The 12,774-nt window shown below is 40.9% G+C and overlaps 1 protein-coding gene across 1 annotated transcript in view; it reads right to left on the bottom strand.

Annotated features, from left to right (window-relative positions):
• RASGRF2 (Ras protein specific guanine nucleotide releasing factor 2) overlaps positions 1-12,774 on the bottom strand; it is a 266,419-nt gene that overhangs the window by 114,574 nt on the left and 139,071 nt on the right. The window contains exons 13-15 of the mRNA XM_040239434.1: positions 8,650-8,732; positions 1,750-1,998; positions 774-1,162 (exon numbers count right to left, since the gene is read on the bottom strand). Coding sequence (XP_040095368.1) covers positions 774-1,162; positions 1,750-1,998; positions 8,650-8,732 — 721 coding nt within the window. The remainder of the gene's footprint in view (positions 1-773; positions 1,163-1,749; positions 1,999-8,649; positions 8,733-12,774) is intronic.

Here is a 12,774-nt window from a genome sequence, read left to right on the forward strand (position 1 = left end):
TGACCCAGGAGTTTTTGAGACACAAAAAGGAAATCAGTGTGACTGTAGCCAAGAAGATGAAGAAGCATGGCAGGAGCAGGGACTAGAGAGGCAGCATCCAAATCTCATAGGATCTGAAGGCCTTGGGAAGATCGTACTTTATTCTAAGTATGATGCGAAGTCTTTAGAGAATATAATCAGGAAACCAGATGATCTAATTCACATTTCTAAAAACCGCTTTGGTTGTGTCATGGACAATGAACACTGTCTCAGACTTTATTTTTTCCCTATATCTCTGTCGTAATATGGAGTGTTGCCTTGGAAACTAAACTCAAGAAGTCATCTTAATGCTTCCAGGCTAGGTTGTCATCCTAAGCAAGGAAAGGCCAGAAGCAGTACAGGTGCTTACAATGGACACTGAAGGAGGAGAAGGCTCTGGGGCTCAAGGTCATGGATGAGGGTGCCTGTGCCTGCAACTTGCCTCTATGCCAAACATTGGGCTATGCCCTTTAGCCAGCCAGCCTTAATCAAATTCCACTAAGAACCTTCTGGTGATAATCATCTAGACGGCACCATCCTTCCATAGACAACTGGCTACAATTGACCTTTTACTACAGAAGGTGGCTAACCCTGCCCTCCTTCCACAAGAGCTGGAGACTTTCAGGACTTTCTAACTAGCCATTGCACTCACTCTACTTTCTATGCAAAAGTAGGAAAGTTGTAAAGAAAGGGAACTAGGGTTCCAGAAGGAATGGTGGGGCCTGCAAACACAAGGTGTGGTAGCAGGATAATACCTCTCTGAATACTTCGTTTTAGCTTGTTACACAGATCCACGCGGGGGTTATCAACAGACTCCTCTACAGATCCTGGGCTTTGTTCTGGAGAAGAAAGGCCTCTGCTCAGATCCAACGGCACTTTACCAGTGTGAGGCGGTGGGGACGCAGCTGGGCTGTGGGTGGTGGTGGGGCTGCTGGACGCCGAGGAGGTTGTCAGATCCAGTGCGCCTATCCTTGAGTTCAAAGGAGAAGTCAAGGACAGCTTTCTGGCCCTCACTGGGGAGGATGTCCTGGACACTGCCAGTGGAGGTGGGGAAGAGAATTTGCGACACAGGCGTGGGGATTTGCCCTCCACCAAGTGTTCACCTCTGTTGTTCTGGCTGGTAGCAAAAAACAGTTCCAATGACCTAAAAGTAAGAGCAAAAGCTATTAAGAGATTGTGGCCAAGTGAAAAATTAGTCTCCCGATGTCATTCAAGACATGCTCCCTACATTAAAAGGCCATGCTATCATAGAACTTCTGTGGCTGGATTCCTTTATTTAAATGTTGGGTGTATAGCATACACTTGCCAAAAGAACACACTTTTTAGGCTTTGTCTAACCCCTTGCTACTAAACTGTGTCCAAAGACAAGGAACACTGGCATTGGGCTCCACTCCAGATTTACTGAATCAGAGCCTGCAATTTAACAAGGCCCCCAGGTGATGCTTCTGCATATTAAAATGTGAAAAGCACAGTTGCTTTTAAAAAAAGAAAAAGGAAAGAAAGGTAGAAAGAAAAGCTCCAAACAATAGCTTTATCTTGGCAAAGGCCACTTGGAAACTTAAACTGCTTCCCTTGGGAAATGTGACCTCCCCTCATCCTCTTCTATTCGGGGCTGGGGGGTCTGGTAGGCTCAAAGGCCAGCCAGGACCCTGCAGAGTGGGCTGTCCATCAGCACAGAGACCCAGGGACCAGGTGGAGCATACTTTCATCTCAGGCTAATCCCAGGCCTACCTGACAGGGATGGAGGTGAAAGGCCTCTTATATATGTCAGAAAGCTTCCCCAGCACCACAGCTGCTGTCGTGAAAATCCGATAGGTATGCAGAAAGGTGTTGAGGAAATCGATGCTAAGAAACCGCAGGTCAGTCAGTCTCTCCAGGAGACGCTCCACGCTGGCGTACCGGATCTGCGGCACTTTGCAGGAGTTGAGGGTTTTACTGAAGCAAATGTCAGCGTCATCCTTGTGAAGCCGGGCATCAGACCTACGCACAAGGCAGGAACATGAGGACAAAACCAGAGCACAGCTGCCCCTCAGCCCCTGAGTATTTCAGGGTCTGTAAATACACACTCGTGTCCAGGCTTCCCCTGGCATTTGATAAAAGATGTGCTAGGACATATACAAAGCAGGGCCACAAAAACATCAACCATGCCATTATAATTTAGGAAGGTCAGAAATAATTGTGCAGACAGGAATCATTCATTCCACTTTGTGGATTTCTTCTCCAGGGGAGGAGAAATAATTTTCCCTTTACACTCCTGAGATCTTAATTGAGTCTCTGTGATAAAAGATAAACAAGAGAAAAATAAAGAAGCTTATTAACATGTATACCTCATGTATCCCTGGGAGATAACCAGGAGAAAATGAGAAACTCAAAAAGGTAGCTTAGAACTCAGACTTAAATGCCATCTTAATAGGGAAAGGGAGGTGAGGGGTATGTATAGGCCTCTCAGGGAAGAGTAAATGATTTTTAGGAAAGATAAATGGACCCTTAGAATAGATGGAAGGTATCAGAATAGATGGAAGGTTTGTGACAGTTAGCCTGGGTGTGATGTTGATATCTCATCTCTCCTGTGACAGCTGTCAGTTTTCCATGGTTGGTGAAACTCCTGGGGAGATTTATGACAATTGAGTTCCTTTTTGAGGATCTGTCTTTAGGCAGATAAGAAGAGTTCAGAAAATCCCTCTCTGCATTTGCTGTTTTTCAAGTGTCTGTAGCTCAGTGTAATGAATATGCCAAAGTGGCCTATGTTAGGGCAGCATACTCCACTTTCACTTCTTTCTCTGGTTCAATCCTATTTCATTAGGAAATTAAAGCCAAAGTCCTATTTAGGAGGAGCAGGGCTTATACCCTCAAATCAGAATATCAGAAGTGTGATTAAAAAGTAAGGGTGACATTCTCCCCACAGAAGGGTGGGGAGGAGGGGAAGACCCAGACAGCACTGCTATTATCTGTGGTTATTTTTCTCACTTGTAATTTTGTACATCTGTGCTACCTTCCCCCAATTTTTTCTTGACTAAACTAATGGATATTATATTATTAGGTATTTTTTCCTCTGGAAACAGCTCTTTGATCAGCTCTACTGTTTTCTATATTTTAAGGTATTAATTTCCATTCTTAGTTATTCAATTCCTACATTTTCCTACAGTTGATTTTTGTCATTCTTTTTATAACTCCTTAATCCATTTCATTCTTTCTGGCCAATTAATGCATTGAAGGCCGTCCATGATTCTGAGTACACTTTAAACCATCAATTGTATAAAATGTTGTGTTTTCTTTATGTTTTCAATACTCTACAGTGTTAAAAAAAATGTCTTCCTAAAAAAATAATGGATGTAATATAGTCAGTGAACTCTTCTAAAGATTCCCCATGCACAGTCCCCGCCTGCACCTGCAATGCTGGGTTTCTCTCATTCTCTAAAACCATCATCTGGCTGCTCCTCAACCTGTCACCTGAAGGCCCTTGTCCTGGAAGCCTGCAGCAGTCTTTCCAGGTGGACAGCAAACTCGGGGGAAGGTTCACACAGCAGCCCTCGGGATCCTTGGGTGTGCTCAGAGCTCTCAGCCTGTGGCGCACCTTCGATAGAAAGGTCAAGAAGACAGCGCCGAGGCTAAGTTCACAAGACGAAAAGCGTGAAAGCTGAGGCTGAATCCAAGTGAGGCTCAAAGAAACGCACACCTTTGCAAGGACTGTCCATAGCTTTCACATTCCCATCTGAGACCCCATGTCTACCTTCATGGCAGCATTTCAGAAACAGGCGATCAATGAAGTGCTGGATTTCATCACTTGATTAAAGGGTACACTACAGGCCAGTAAAGTTCAGTGAGACAGTCGCTTGCTAAGAATCAGCTGGCTTGTTGTGAGTGTCCCTAATTAGCTCTTGCAGTACTTGGGAGGGATTTTAAATTATATGTTTATTTTCTTTGGGATAAAAAGAAATCAATAGCTTCTTTAGCTTGCTCTTGGAAACACTCTACCCTAAAGTAAGCTCAGGGCAGGGGGGAAGACTTCATTTGAGGCCCTGAAAGAGCATTTTAAATGAGTAGCTTACTTCTGATGAGGAACTAAGGGCAGCCTATTCATCCTAGTCCCATCACTGATCTCAAAAGTACAGAAGAGCATCGAGTGAGGTTCTTGAAAACAGAATGGCTCTTTCTTGTCCTTCATATGTGACCATCCACCAACTTTACTTTTCTGGTTCTTAATCTTCCTCCCTTGTTAAAAGACCTCAGAAACTTCTTTAATTCAATCAGTCTAGAGGATGGATAATCAAGGTAATCACTTTTTCTCCCACCATTTCCCATCGAAAATCTCCATTTTCTTAGAAATGGCATTTCTAAATAATGCCATTAAGCTAGGAGAAAAAATTTTTTAACCTCTAAGTTGAAGTCAACTGCCTCAGCCTAAATACATAAAGTATAAAACATCACTTAAAGGAATATAATCACCTAATAAATATCACAATTTTGCATTCTAATGGTAGTTTTGCACTTGGCATTTTTTGACTATAATTACTTTAATCAAATACTAGGAGGAAAAAATATATTGTAGCCAACATGAAATTAAAACTAATTACACCACTGCCTCTCAAAATTATGATTACAGTTTCATTTTAACTAAAGAAAAAAAATTAAATATTATGAAATTATTTAATTTTCTTTTATTACACTGAAAGAGATTTTACTTTATTTCCTAAGGGGCCCTCAAGAAGATATAATGCGTTACTTAAGCCTCCTATGATAATAACAACTCCTTTTTGGTAAACATTTAAAAAAAAAATCTTGAAACATCAAACCCAAATCACCTATTGTAATTAGTAAGTTTTAAAAGTGAGTCCCTGCAAAGTAATGCCATTAAGATAGGATACATTTTTTTTCTTTTAACTCTGCAAAATATCTTTTTTTTTTTTTAATTGCATGTAGCCAGAGATATGTGCAGGGAGGCAAGAATATAGAATTTAGGAAAGAACAGGACCACGGAGGAGACTATCAGAAGGAACAGAGATTGCAAAATCATCTTTTTCTCTGATTGAAGAGAACTAGGCTCAATGAGCCAGGGGAAAAATGGAAGGAAGAAAGATACAAAATATATGAAATTTTGCCTTGGGAATACACCTCGTAGAGAACAGATGGGCATCCAAATTGTGTGACTTCCATAGGAAGTCCTTACAGCCTCAGATACAGGTTTCTATGCTCTAGTGAGTGGTTCCAACTCATAACAGTGACCTCTCTGTCCCCACAAATGCAGGGAAGTCTTGGTCTATACAGGAGGCAGTTACAAATGAAACTGGAAATGGGCATTAGTCAAACTCCCAGCACACAGGACAGAAGATGCATTGAGGTGCCAGTCATAACTGAGGCAGGCAGAAAACTAAAGTTTTTATCTGCATTAATTTTTAAAGTGAACAAAGTGTATGTAGAGTAGGTGTGCAGCTGCCCTAACGTTCAGGAGCTTATAAGTTGGCTACCAAGTCCACCTTACATATTCTCATTCTAAAGCAGACTGGAATTTCAAGGCTGTCTAACCTTCAAGAAAGTACTTTAAGAAATGAATGAAAATAATATACATTATTTTGTGAAATATTAAAATAAGTCCCATCACTTCATGGCAAATAGATGGGGAAACAATGGAAACAGTAAGAGATTTTATTTTCTTGGGCTCCAAACTCACTGCAGATGGTGACTGCAGGCATAAAATTAAAACACGCTTGCTCCTTGGTAAAAAAGCTATGACTAACCCAGACAGCATATTAAAAAGCAGAGACATTACTTTACCGTATAGTCAAAGCTATGGTTTTTCCAGGAGTCATGTATGGATGTGAGGGCTGGACCATAAAGAAAGCTGAGCGCCGAAAAACTGATGCTTTTGAACTGTGGTGTTGGAGAAGACTCTTGAGAGTCCCTTGGACGGCAAGGAGATCAAACTAGTCAATCCTAAAGAAAATCAACCCTGAATATTCATTGGAAGGACTGGTGCTGAAGCCGAAACTCCAATACTTTGGCCACCTGGTGCAAAGAACTGACTCTTTGGCAAAGACCCTGATTTTGGGAAAGATTGAAGGTGGGAGGAGAAGGGGGTGACAGAGGATGAGATGGTTGGATGGCATCACTGACTTGATGGACATGAGTCTGAATAAGCTCTGGGAGCTGGTGATGGACAGAGAGGCCTGGCGTGCTGCAGTCCATGGGATCCCAAAGAGTCGGATACAGCTGAGCGACTGAACTGAAATGAACTGAACTCTGGTAGAAAACTAATAAGAAAACTAGCCTGGTGATGCTAAGCTGCTAAGTCGCTTCAGTTGTGTCCAACTCTGTGCGACCCCATAGACGGCAGCCCACAAGGCTCCTCTGTCCCTGGGATTTTCCAGGCAAGAATACTGGAGTGGGTTGCCATTTCCTTCTCCAATGCATGAAAGTGAAAAGTGAAAGTGAAGTCGCTCAGTCGTGTCCGACTCCTAACGACCCCATGGACTGCAGCCCACCAGGCTCCTCCGTCCATGGGATTTTCCAGGCAAGAGTACTGGAGTGGGGTGCCATTGCCTTCTCCAGCCTGGTGATGTGAACTTAAAAATGAAGTCATAATTTGAAACTTTTGACTTAATATTCCATACTTGGTTTTAATTTTATTATCATACATTTTTAACTGATCTTTTCTTTTTACCTACCTTTAAGAAAAATACACTTATTTATTTATTTATTGTTGGCTTCATTGTGTCTTAGTTGCAGCATATAAAATCTTCATTGCAGCACATGGTGCTCTCTAGTTGTGGTGTGTGGGATTAGTTACCCTGTGGCATGTGGTATCTTAGATCCCTGGCCAGGAATCGAACCTGAGTCCCCTGAATTGGAAAGTGGATTCTAAGTCCCTGATCTATTTTGTTTTTTTTTTAAACTATACTTAAAAACCTAGGAAACGTAAGGCTAAAGGAATCTCTGCATGAGAGTCTTAAAATGACCCCTGTTGTTATTCAGTCACTCAGTTGTGTCCGACTCTTTGTGACACCATGGACTACAGCAAGCCAGGCCTCCCTGTCCTTCACCATTTCTCCTGGAGCTTTGTTCAAACTTGTGTCCATTGAGTCAGTGATGCCATCCAACCATCTCATCCTGTTGCCCCCCTTCTCCTCCTGCTCTCAATCTTCCCCAGTATCAGGGTATTTTCCAGTGAGCCGACTCTTCACATCAGGTAGCCAAAGTATTGGAGCTCCAGCATCAGTCTTTCTAATGAATACTCAATGTTGATTTCCTTTAGGATTGACTGGTTTGATCTCCTTGCAGTCCAAGGGACTCTCAAGAGTCTTCTCTAACACCACAGTTCAAAAGCATCAGTTCTTCAGCTCTCGGCTTTCTTTATGGTCCAACTCTCACATCCATACTTGACTACTAGAAAAACCATAGCTTTGACTATGTGGACCTTTGTCAGAAAAGTAATGTCTCTGCGTTTTAATATACTGTCTAGGTTTGTCATAGCTTTTCTTCCATAAAAAGAAAGGAAAAAATGACCCTGTTGAAAATATTTTAAAACTTGACTAGCAATTTAAAATAGTATCGTCCTTTTACATATTTTCTGTAGTAACTGTGGCACTAGTATAATGTACTCTGCCTTCATCTGATAGAATAATTAACAAGGTTTAAAGTTTGTACCATGGGATGATGCTAATTACAATAAATACCTATCATTGTACCTACAATGAAGGTACCTATCAACTGTACCTATCATTGTACCTATCAATACCTGCAACAAAGAGAAAAGTTGATGCTGCTTTTTGTCTTAGCTCAGACCTAAAAAAAATCCACATAAAAGGCATGGAAGACAAACATTTTCTTAGCTTCATGTAACTTTTTGGAAAGATATAACAGGACTACTTTTAAAAATACATTTTATTCTTAGAATTTGGACTGCAAATAACCAAGAAAATGAGAGTAGGGAACAATTTGGTCAACTTGAAAATCCTTCCAAAACAATTTTTGAATTTGGAAACAAGAAAGTATATAGAGACAAAAGTACTAACGTAGAGAGTTATGGCACATAGTTATTGATATAACTTCTCACTTCAAATAAAACTACAGTTTCCTTAGTGATAACACTAAATTATCAGATTTGCTTTCTTAACAAAACACATATACAGCAGGATGGAAGCCCCCAGCAATAGCCTCTGGGGCAAATCCATACACAGGCTGTGGGTAGATGGTACCATAGAAAAGCCAGTTAATTTATGTTGAGTGTCTTCAAAATCTCAATGCGTCTCTACCACCAAATCTAACTAATACGATTCATACTCACTGAGAAGACTGCAAAAGAATATGCCAAACGTTTGTCCATCCTCTGATACATCTGCTATCACAACTTTATATACCGAACTTAAAAATTTTGATAGGCTTTTTGTACTGAGGAAGGCATTCTGAATAGTACGAAAAGCTATATTTCTATGCTGTAAGTCAAGAAACTATGAATCTGAAAACCATTACAATAGTCTTATTATTTATAATGGCATATTATGAATTATCACATTACTGCTGAATTATTCACAGTATGAAGCTGAATCCCAGTGAAGTAATATTTTATTCAGGGTTTTACATTCTCCACCAATTTGATCCTGATTAAAATGTCAGAGAAAGGATTATCACACTTACTTAATCATATGTGGCACAGTAACTTTGGAATTTTCTTCAAACACTATAGTCATTAAACCATTACACCGTATGTTGTCCACACACTGTGAAATTAAAAAATAGACAGTTACAACCCACACGAAAACCTGGGCAGAGTACGTATGCCTAGAATTATTTACAGTCATCAAAACAATTCAGTTTCTCATCTGGGCACATAAGCACGCAAGCATGGGTATGCACACATATGTACACACACAGAGGGAAACATTACACATTGAAGAACAGATTCAATACCCAAATACCAAAACCGTGCACCTAGCAAATGCCCAAGGATAGATATAAGGGCCACATTTTCCTGGAACGTGTTCCCCAAGGATTCTGAGCACAATGTCACATTGGCACAATCCTCTGGCAGTCACAACTCTATTTGAGGAGTTTATATCCCTAGTGACCGCCTCTGCAATATTCCTTCTCTACCACAGGGCGTGGTATGGGGCAGGCAGAGAAGAAATGGTGGCTTCCTTGGATGGGACTCTTCTTCTCTCTCACTAGTAAGCTCTGTGCGTGCTTTTGTGTGTGTGTGTGTGTGTGTGTGTGTTTTTGCAATAAATCCCCGCGTTTTACTACTTTCTCAAGCAGGTTCTATTGGCAATGTGTTGGTTTGGTGAGGATGAACTGTATGATTTCTCCTGTTTCTGACATACATAAAGCCCTGTTCATCTCCTCTCTTTTCTTTCTAAGAAGAAAACTCAGAACTTTGCTAATTTTCTCTGCCTTCTTTATTTACATCTATGCCTTATCAATTCAAAATTTCCCTTTGCAATTACTTTGAGTTAGAGAAGTATTTTGAATTATACATATTCCCTTTAAACAAAACAGAAAATGAAAAAAAAATCTAAACAGTTTTTAAAATCAGAAATTACTTTTAGTTACTAGGATACCATGTACTACTTAATGATTATAATTAAATGGTATAGGAAATTGATTGCCAAGTGATTTCATACAGCTCCTGAACTCAGGGTTTATCCTAAACCCCAATGTCTAATGAAAGAATGAATATGCATATAAAAACTTTGGATTACCAGCATCCCCTGACTGTTGATTTCCCTACTTAGCATATCAGCCATTTTCATACTTAATGTTCCTTAAAACTTTGTTTCCTCAAGTCTTATGCCATTATTTCAATGACGAGGTATAGTGGATCTCAACTTCTGGGAATAAAGCAGAATATTTTAAAGTTCCTCTTCAATTCATTTATTTAAACATCTGAAATTTTGAATTATCTTCTTATATGAATAATTGTGGTTCAGTTCAGTTCAGTTCAGTCACTCAGTCGTGTCCAACTCTTTGCAACCCCATGAATCACAGCACGCCAGGCCTCCCTGTCCATCACCAACTCCCGGAGTTCACTCAAATGCATGTCCATCGAGTTGGTGATGCCATCCAGCCATCTCATCCTCTGTCTCCTCCTGCCCCCAATCCCTCCCAGCATCAGGGTCCTTTCTAATGAGTCAACTCTGCACATGAGGTGGCCCTAACTACAGATTAGATGATATGTGCTTATACATGAGTTTATATTATATCTTACTCCACTAGGTGGATTACAAAAATACATATAGTAAGATAAAGTCAAGGTAAGTAAGAAAATCAGAGAGGATTTGGATAAAGGGTGAAAAATAATAAGATGAAGCCTGGAGCCAATTGACCACATATACTTTATGTTGAGAAGTTCCAAACACTTGCTCTATGTGGTCCTCAAAATTAGCTGAGCCATGGGGCAGCCAACTCAAAGGAAGCCATATGATCAACTACAAAATTCATGGCTTAACAGAGCCTCAATTCATCCTATTCTCTGTCCAAAGGAAAATTATCTCATGGGTCTTACAAAGAAAACATTGAATAATGTCATGAACATTACTGTCCTCAAAAAGTTCGTTTTAAAGTAATTACAGTTTTGTTTTTTATCAAATCATGTCTTATAAACTTCCTCAACATTGGTTGAAGAGTATAATTTCAAACTAAACACCCTGTGGTGAGTCCCAAAGGATGGGTCCTGCCTTTGCTTATCTGATTTCAAGCACTAATTTCATACTCTGCAGAAAAGGGTATGTATGAGCTGCTCTCCTTTCAGTTCAGTTTAGTTCAGTCGCTCAGTCATGTTTGACTCTTTGCGACCCCATGAATCGCAGCACACCAGGCCTCCCTGTCCATCTCCAACTCCTAGAGTTCACTCAGACTCACGTCCATTGAGTTGGTGATGCCATCCAGCCATCTCATCCTCTGTCGTCCCCTTCTCCTCCTGCCCCCAATCCCTCCCAGCATCAAAGTCTTTTCCAATGAGTCAACTCTTCACATGAGGTGGCCAAAGTACTGGAGTTTCAGTTTTAGCATCATTCCTTCCAAAGAACACCCGGGGCTGATCTCCTTTAGAATGGACTGGTTGGATCTCCTTGCAGTCCAAGGCACTCCCAAGAGTCTTCTCCAACACCACAGTTCAAAAACATCAATTCTTCGGTGCTCAGCCTTCTTCACAGTCCAACTCTCACATCTACACATGACCACTGGAAAAAGTATAGCCTTGACTAGACGGACCTTAGTCGGCAAAGTAATGTCTCTGCTTTTCAATATGCTATCTAGGTTGGTCATAACTTTTCTTCCAAGGAGTAAGCGTCCTTTAATTTCATGGCTGCAGTCACCATCTGCAGTGATTTTGGAGCCCCCAAAATTAAAGTCTCTTCTTTAGGCATAAATAAATGCTGCTTCTCCCATCAGTTTTGAGTAGCAGGAAGTTAGACATGGTATTCTTCCCAAAGTTCTGAAACTGCACTGTCCTAAATTAGTACCCAGTTGTATGGAGTCAGTGTTTCCACTAGTGAGCCAAGCTACCAGTAGGCGGGGTATCCTCTTAGGCCTCAAATGGCCACATGACCTCAAAGGGAGAGCTCTCAGTCAGGGCCAGGTGAAAAGAGATGCCTATGACTCCATTCATTTCTAAGTATGTGAGGAGATGAGTCTGGCTGGTGTGAGCATCTATAATGGAGGAGACAGTAAGAAAGAGGAAGTCAGCTGGAGTCAGCAGTCTCGAATCTGGATTATATCCAGCAGGCAGATGGGAAGTCACTACAAGTTTCTAAGTGGTCTTCAAGTTAAAAGATCTGCAGCTGGGGGAATTCACTGAATGGCAAGATCATCAGGATGATATTCTGAGTCACAAATGAAGTGATTCATGCCTCCGCTGAGACAGACCATGGGAATGAAGAGGAACAGATGGAGATAAATATTTTGAAGAAAGCAATAATAGAAATTGATGAGTTACTGAATAAAACCAAGAGAAAAAAAGCAGGGTAAAACTCAAAGATGACTATCACTATTAGGCCATTTTAAATTGGAAAATGCAAATATATTTAAAAGCAATAAACATGGCCAAATGTCTTTTGAGTGACACAAAACTTAACCAAAACTAGTCTACCTTTTTGGATTCTCACGAGCACCAAGAAGATGCATGGATTATATGGCATTAGAGAAGGCAATAGCACCCCACTCCAGTACTTTTGCCTGGAAAATCCCATGGGCGGAGGAGCCTGGTAGGCTGCAGTCCATGGGGTCGCTAAGAGTCGGACATGACTGAAGCAACTTAGCAGCAGCAGCAGCAGCAGCAGGGATTTTATTAAATGAGGGTCTCATGTCTGCATTTATTAAGTATGTACCTATGTGATAGATACTGGGCTAAATGCTGGGAGATGAGGGCAGGGAGCAGAGAAAGAATATATAAGAGTTTCAAAGTTGAGTAAGGTAAACCACTTTAAATTCATTTTCCTAATTCCAATGGGAAAATGGTTTAGCACTATCCCCATTCTTATGAAACTATGAGCGAGATTTTGGGGCATGGGGACAGATGTTGCATACAGACAGGGAGAGGAAGGAGGGGTTAAGTGATCCTTCACCCCAGTGACATTTCTAGCTATTCCTTAGACTTTTCACTCTCGGTTTTTCTGAGCAGAATGAAGATGTTACCTGGGTAACCAACACAGAAAGTGAGAGGACAGAGATGGTGTTTGGTGAGAATTGTGGAAAGTAAACAGTGTTCCTTCAATTTCCTTTAACAGTCTAAGCAACAGCATAGTTATCAGACAACAGCCTTAAGAT

Source organism: Oryx dammah, unplaced genomic scaffold (assembly GCF_014754425.2).
Source record: "Oryx dammah isolate SB20612 unplaced genomic scaffold, SCBI_Odam_1.1 HiC_scaffold_5, whole genome shotgun sequence".
NCBI lineage: Eukaryota > Metazoa > Chordata > Mammalia > Artiodactyla > Bovidae > Oryx > Oryx dammah.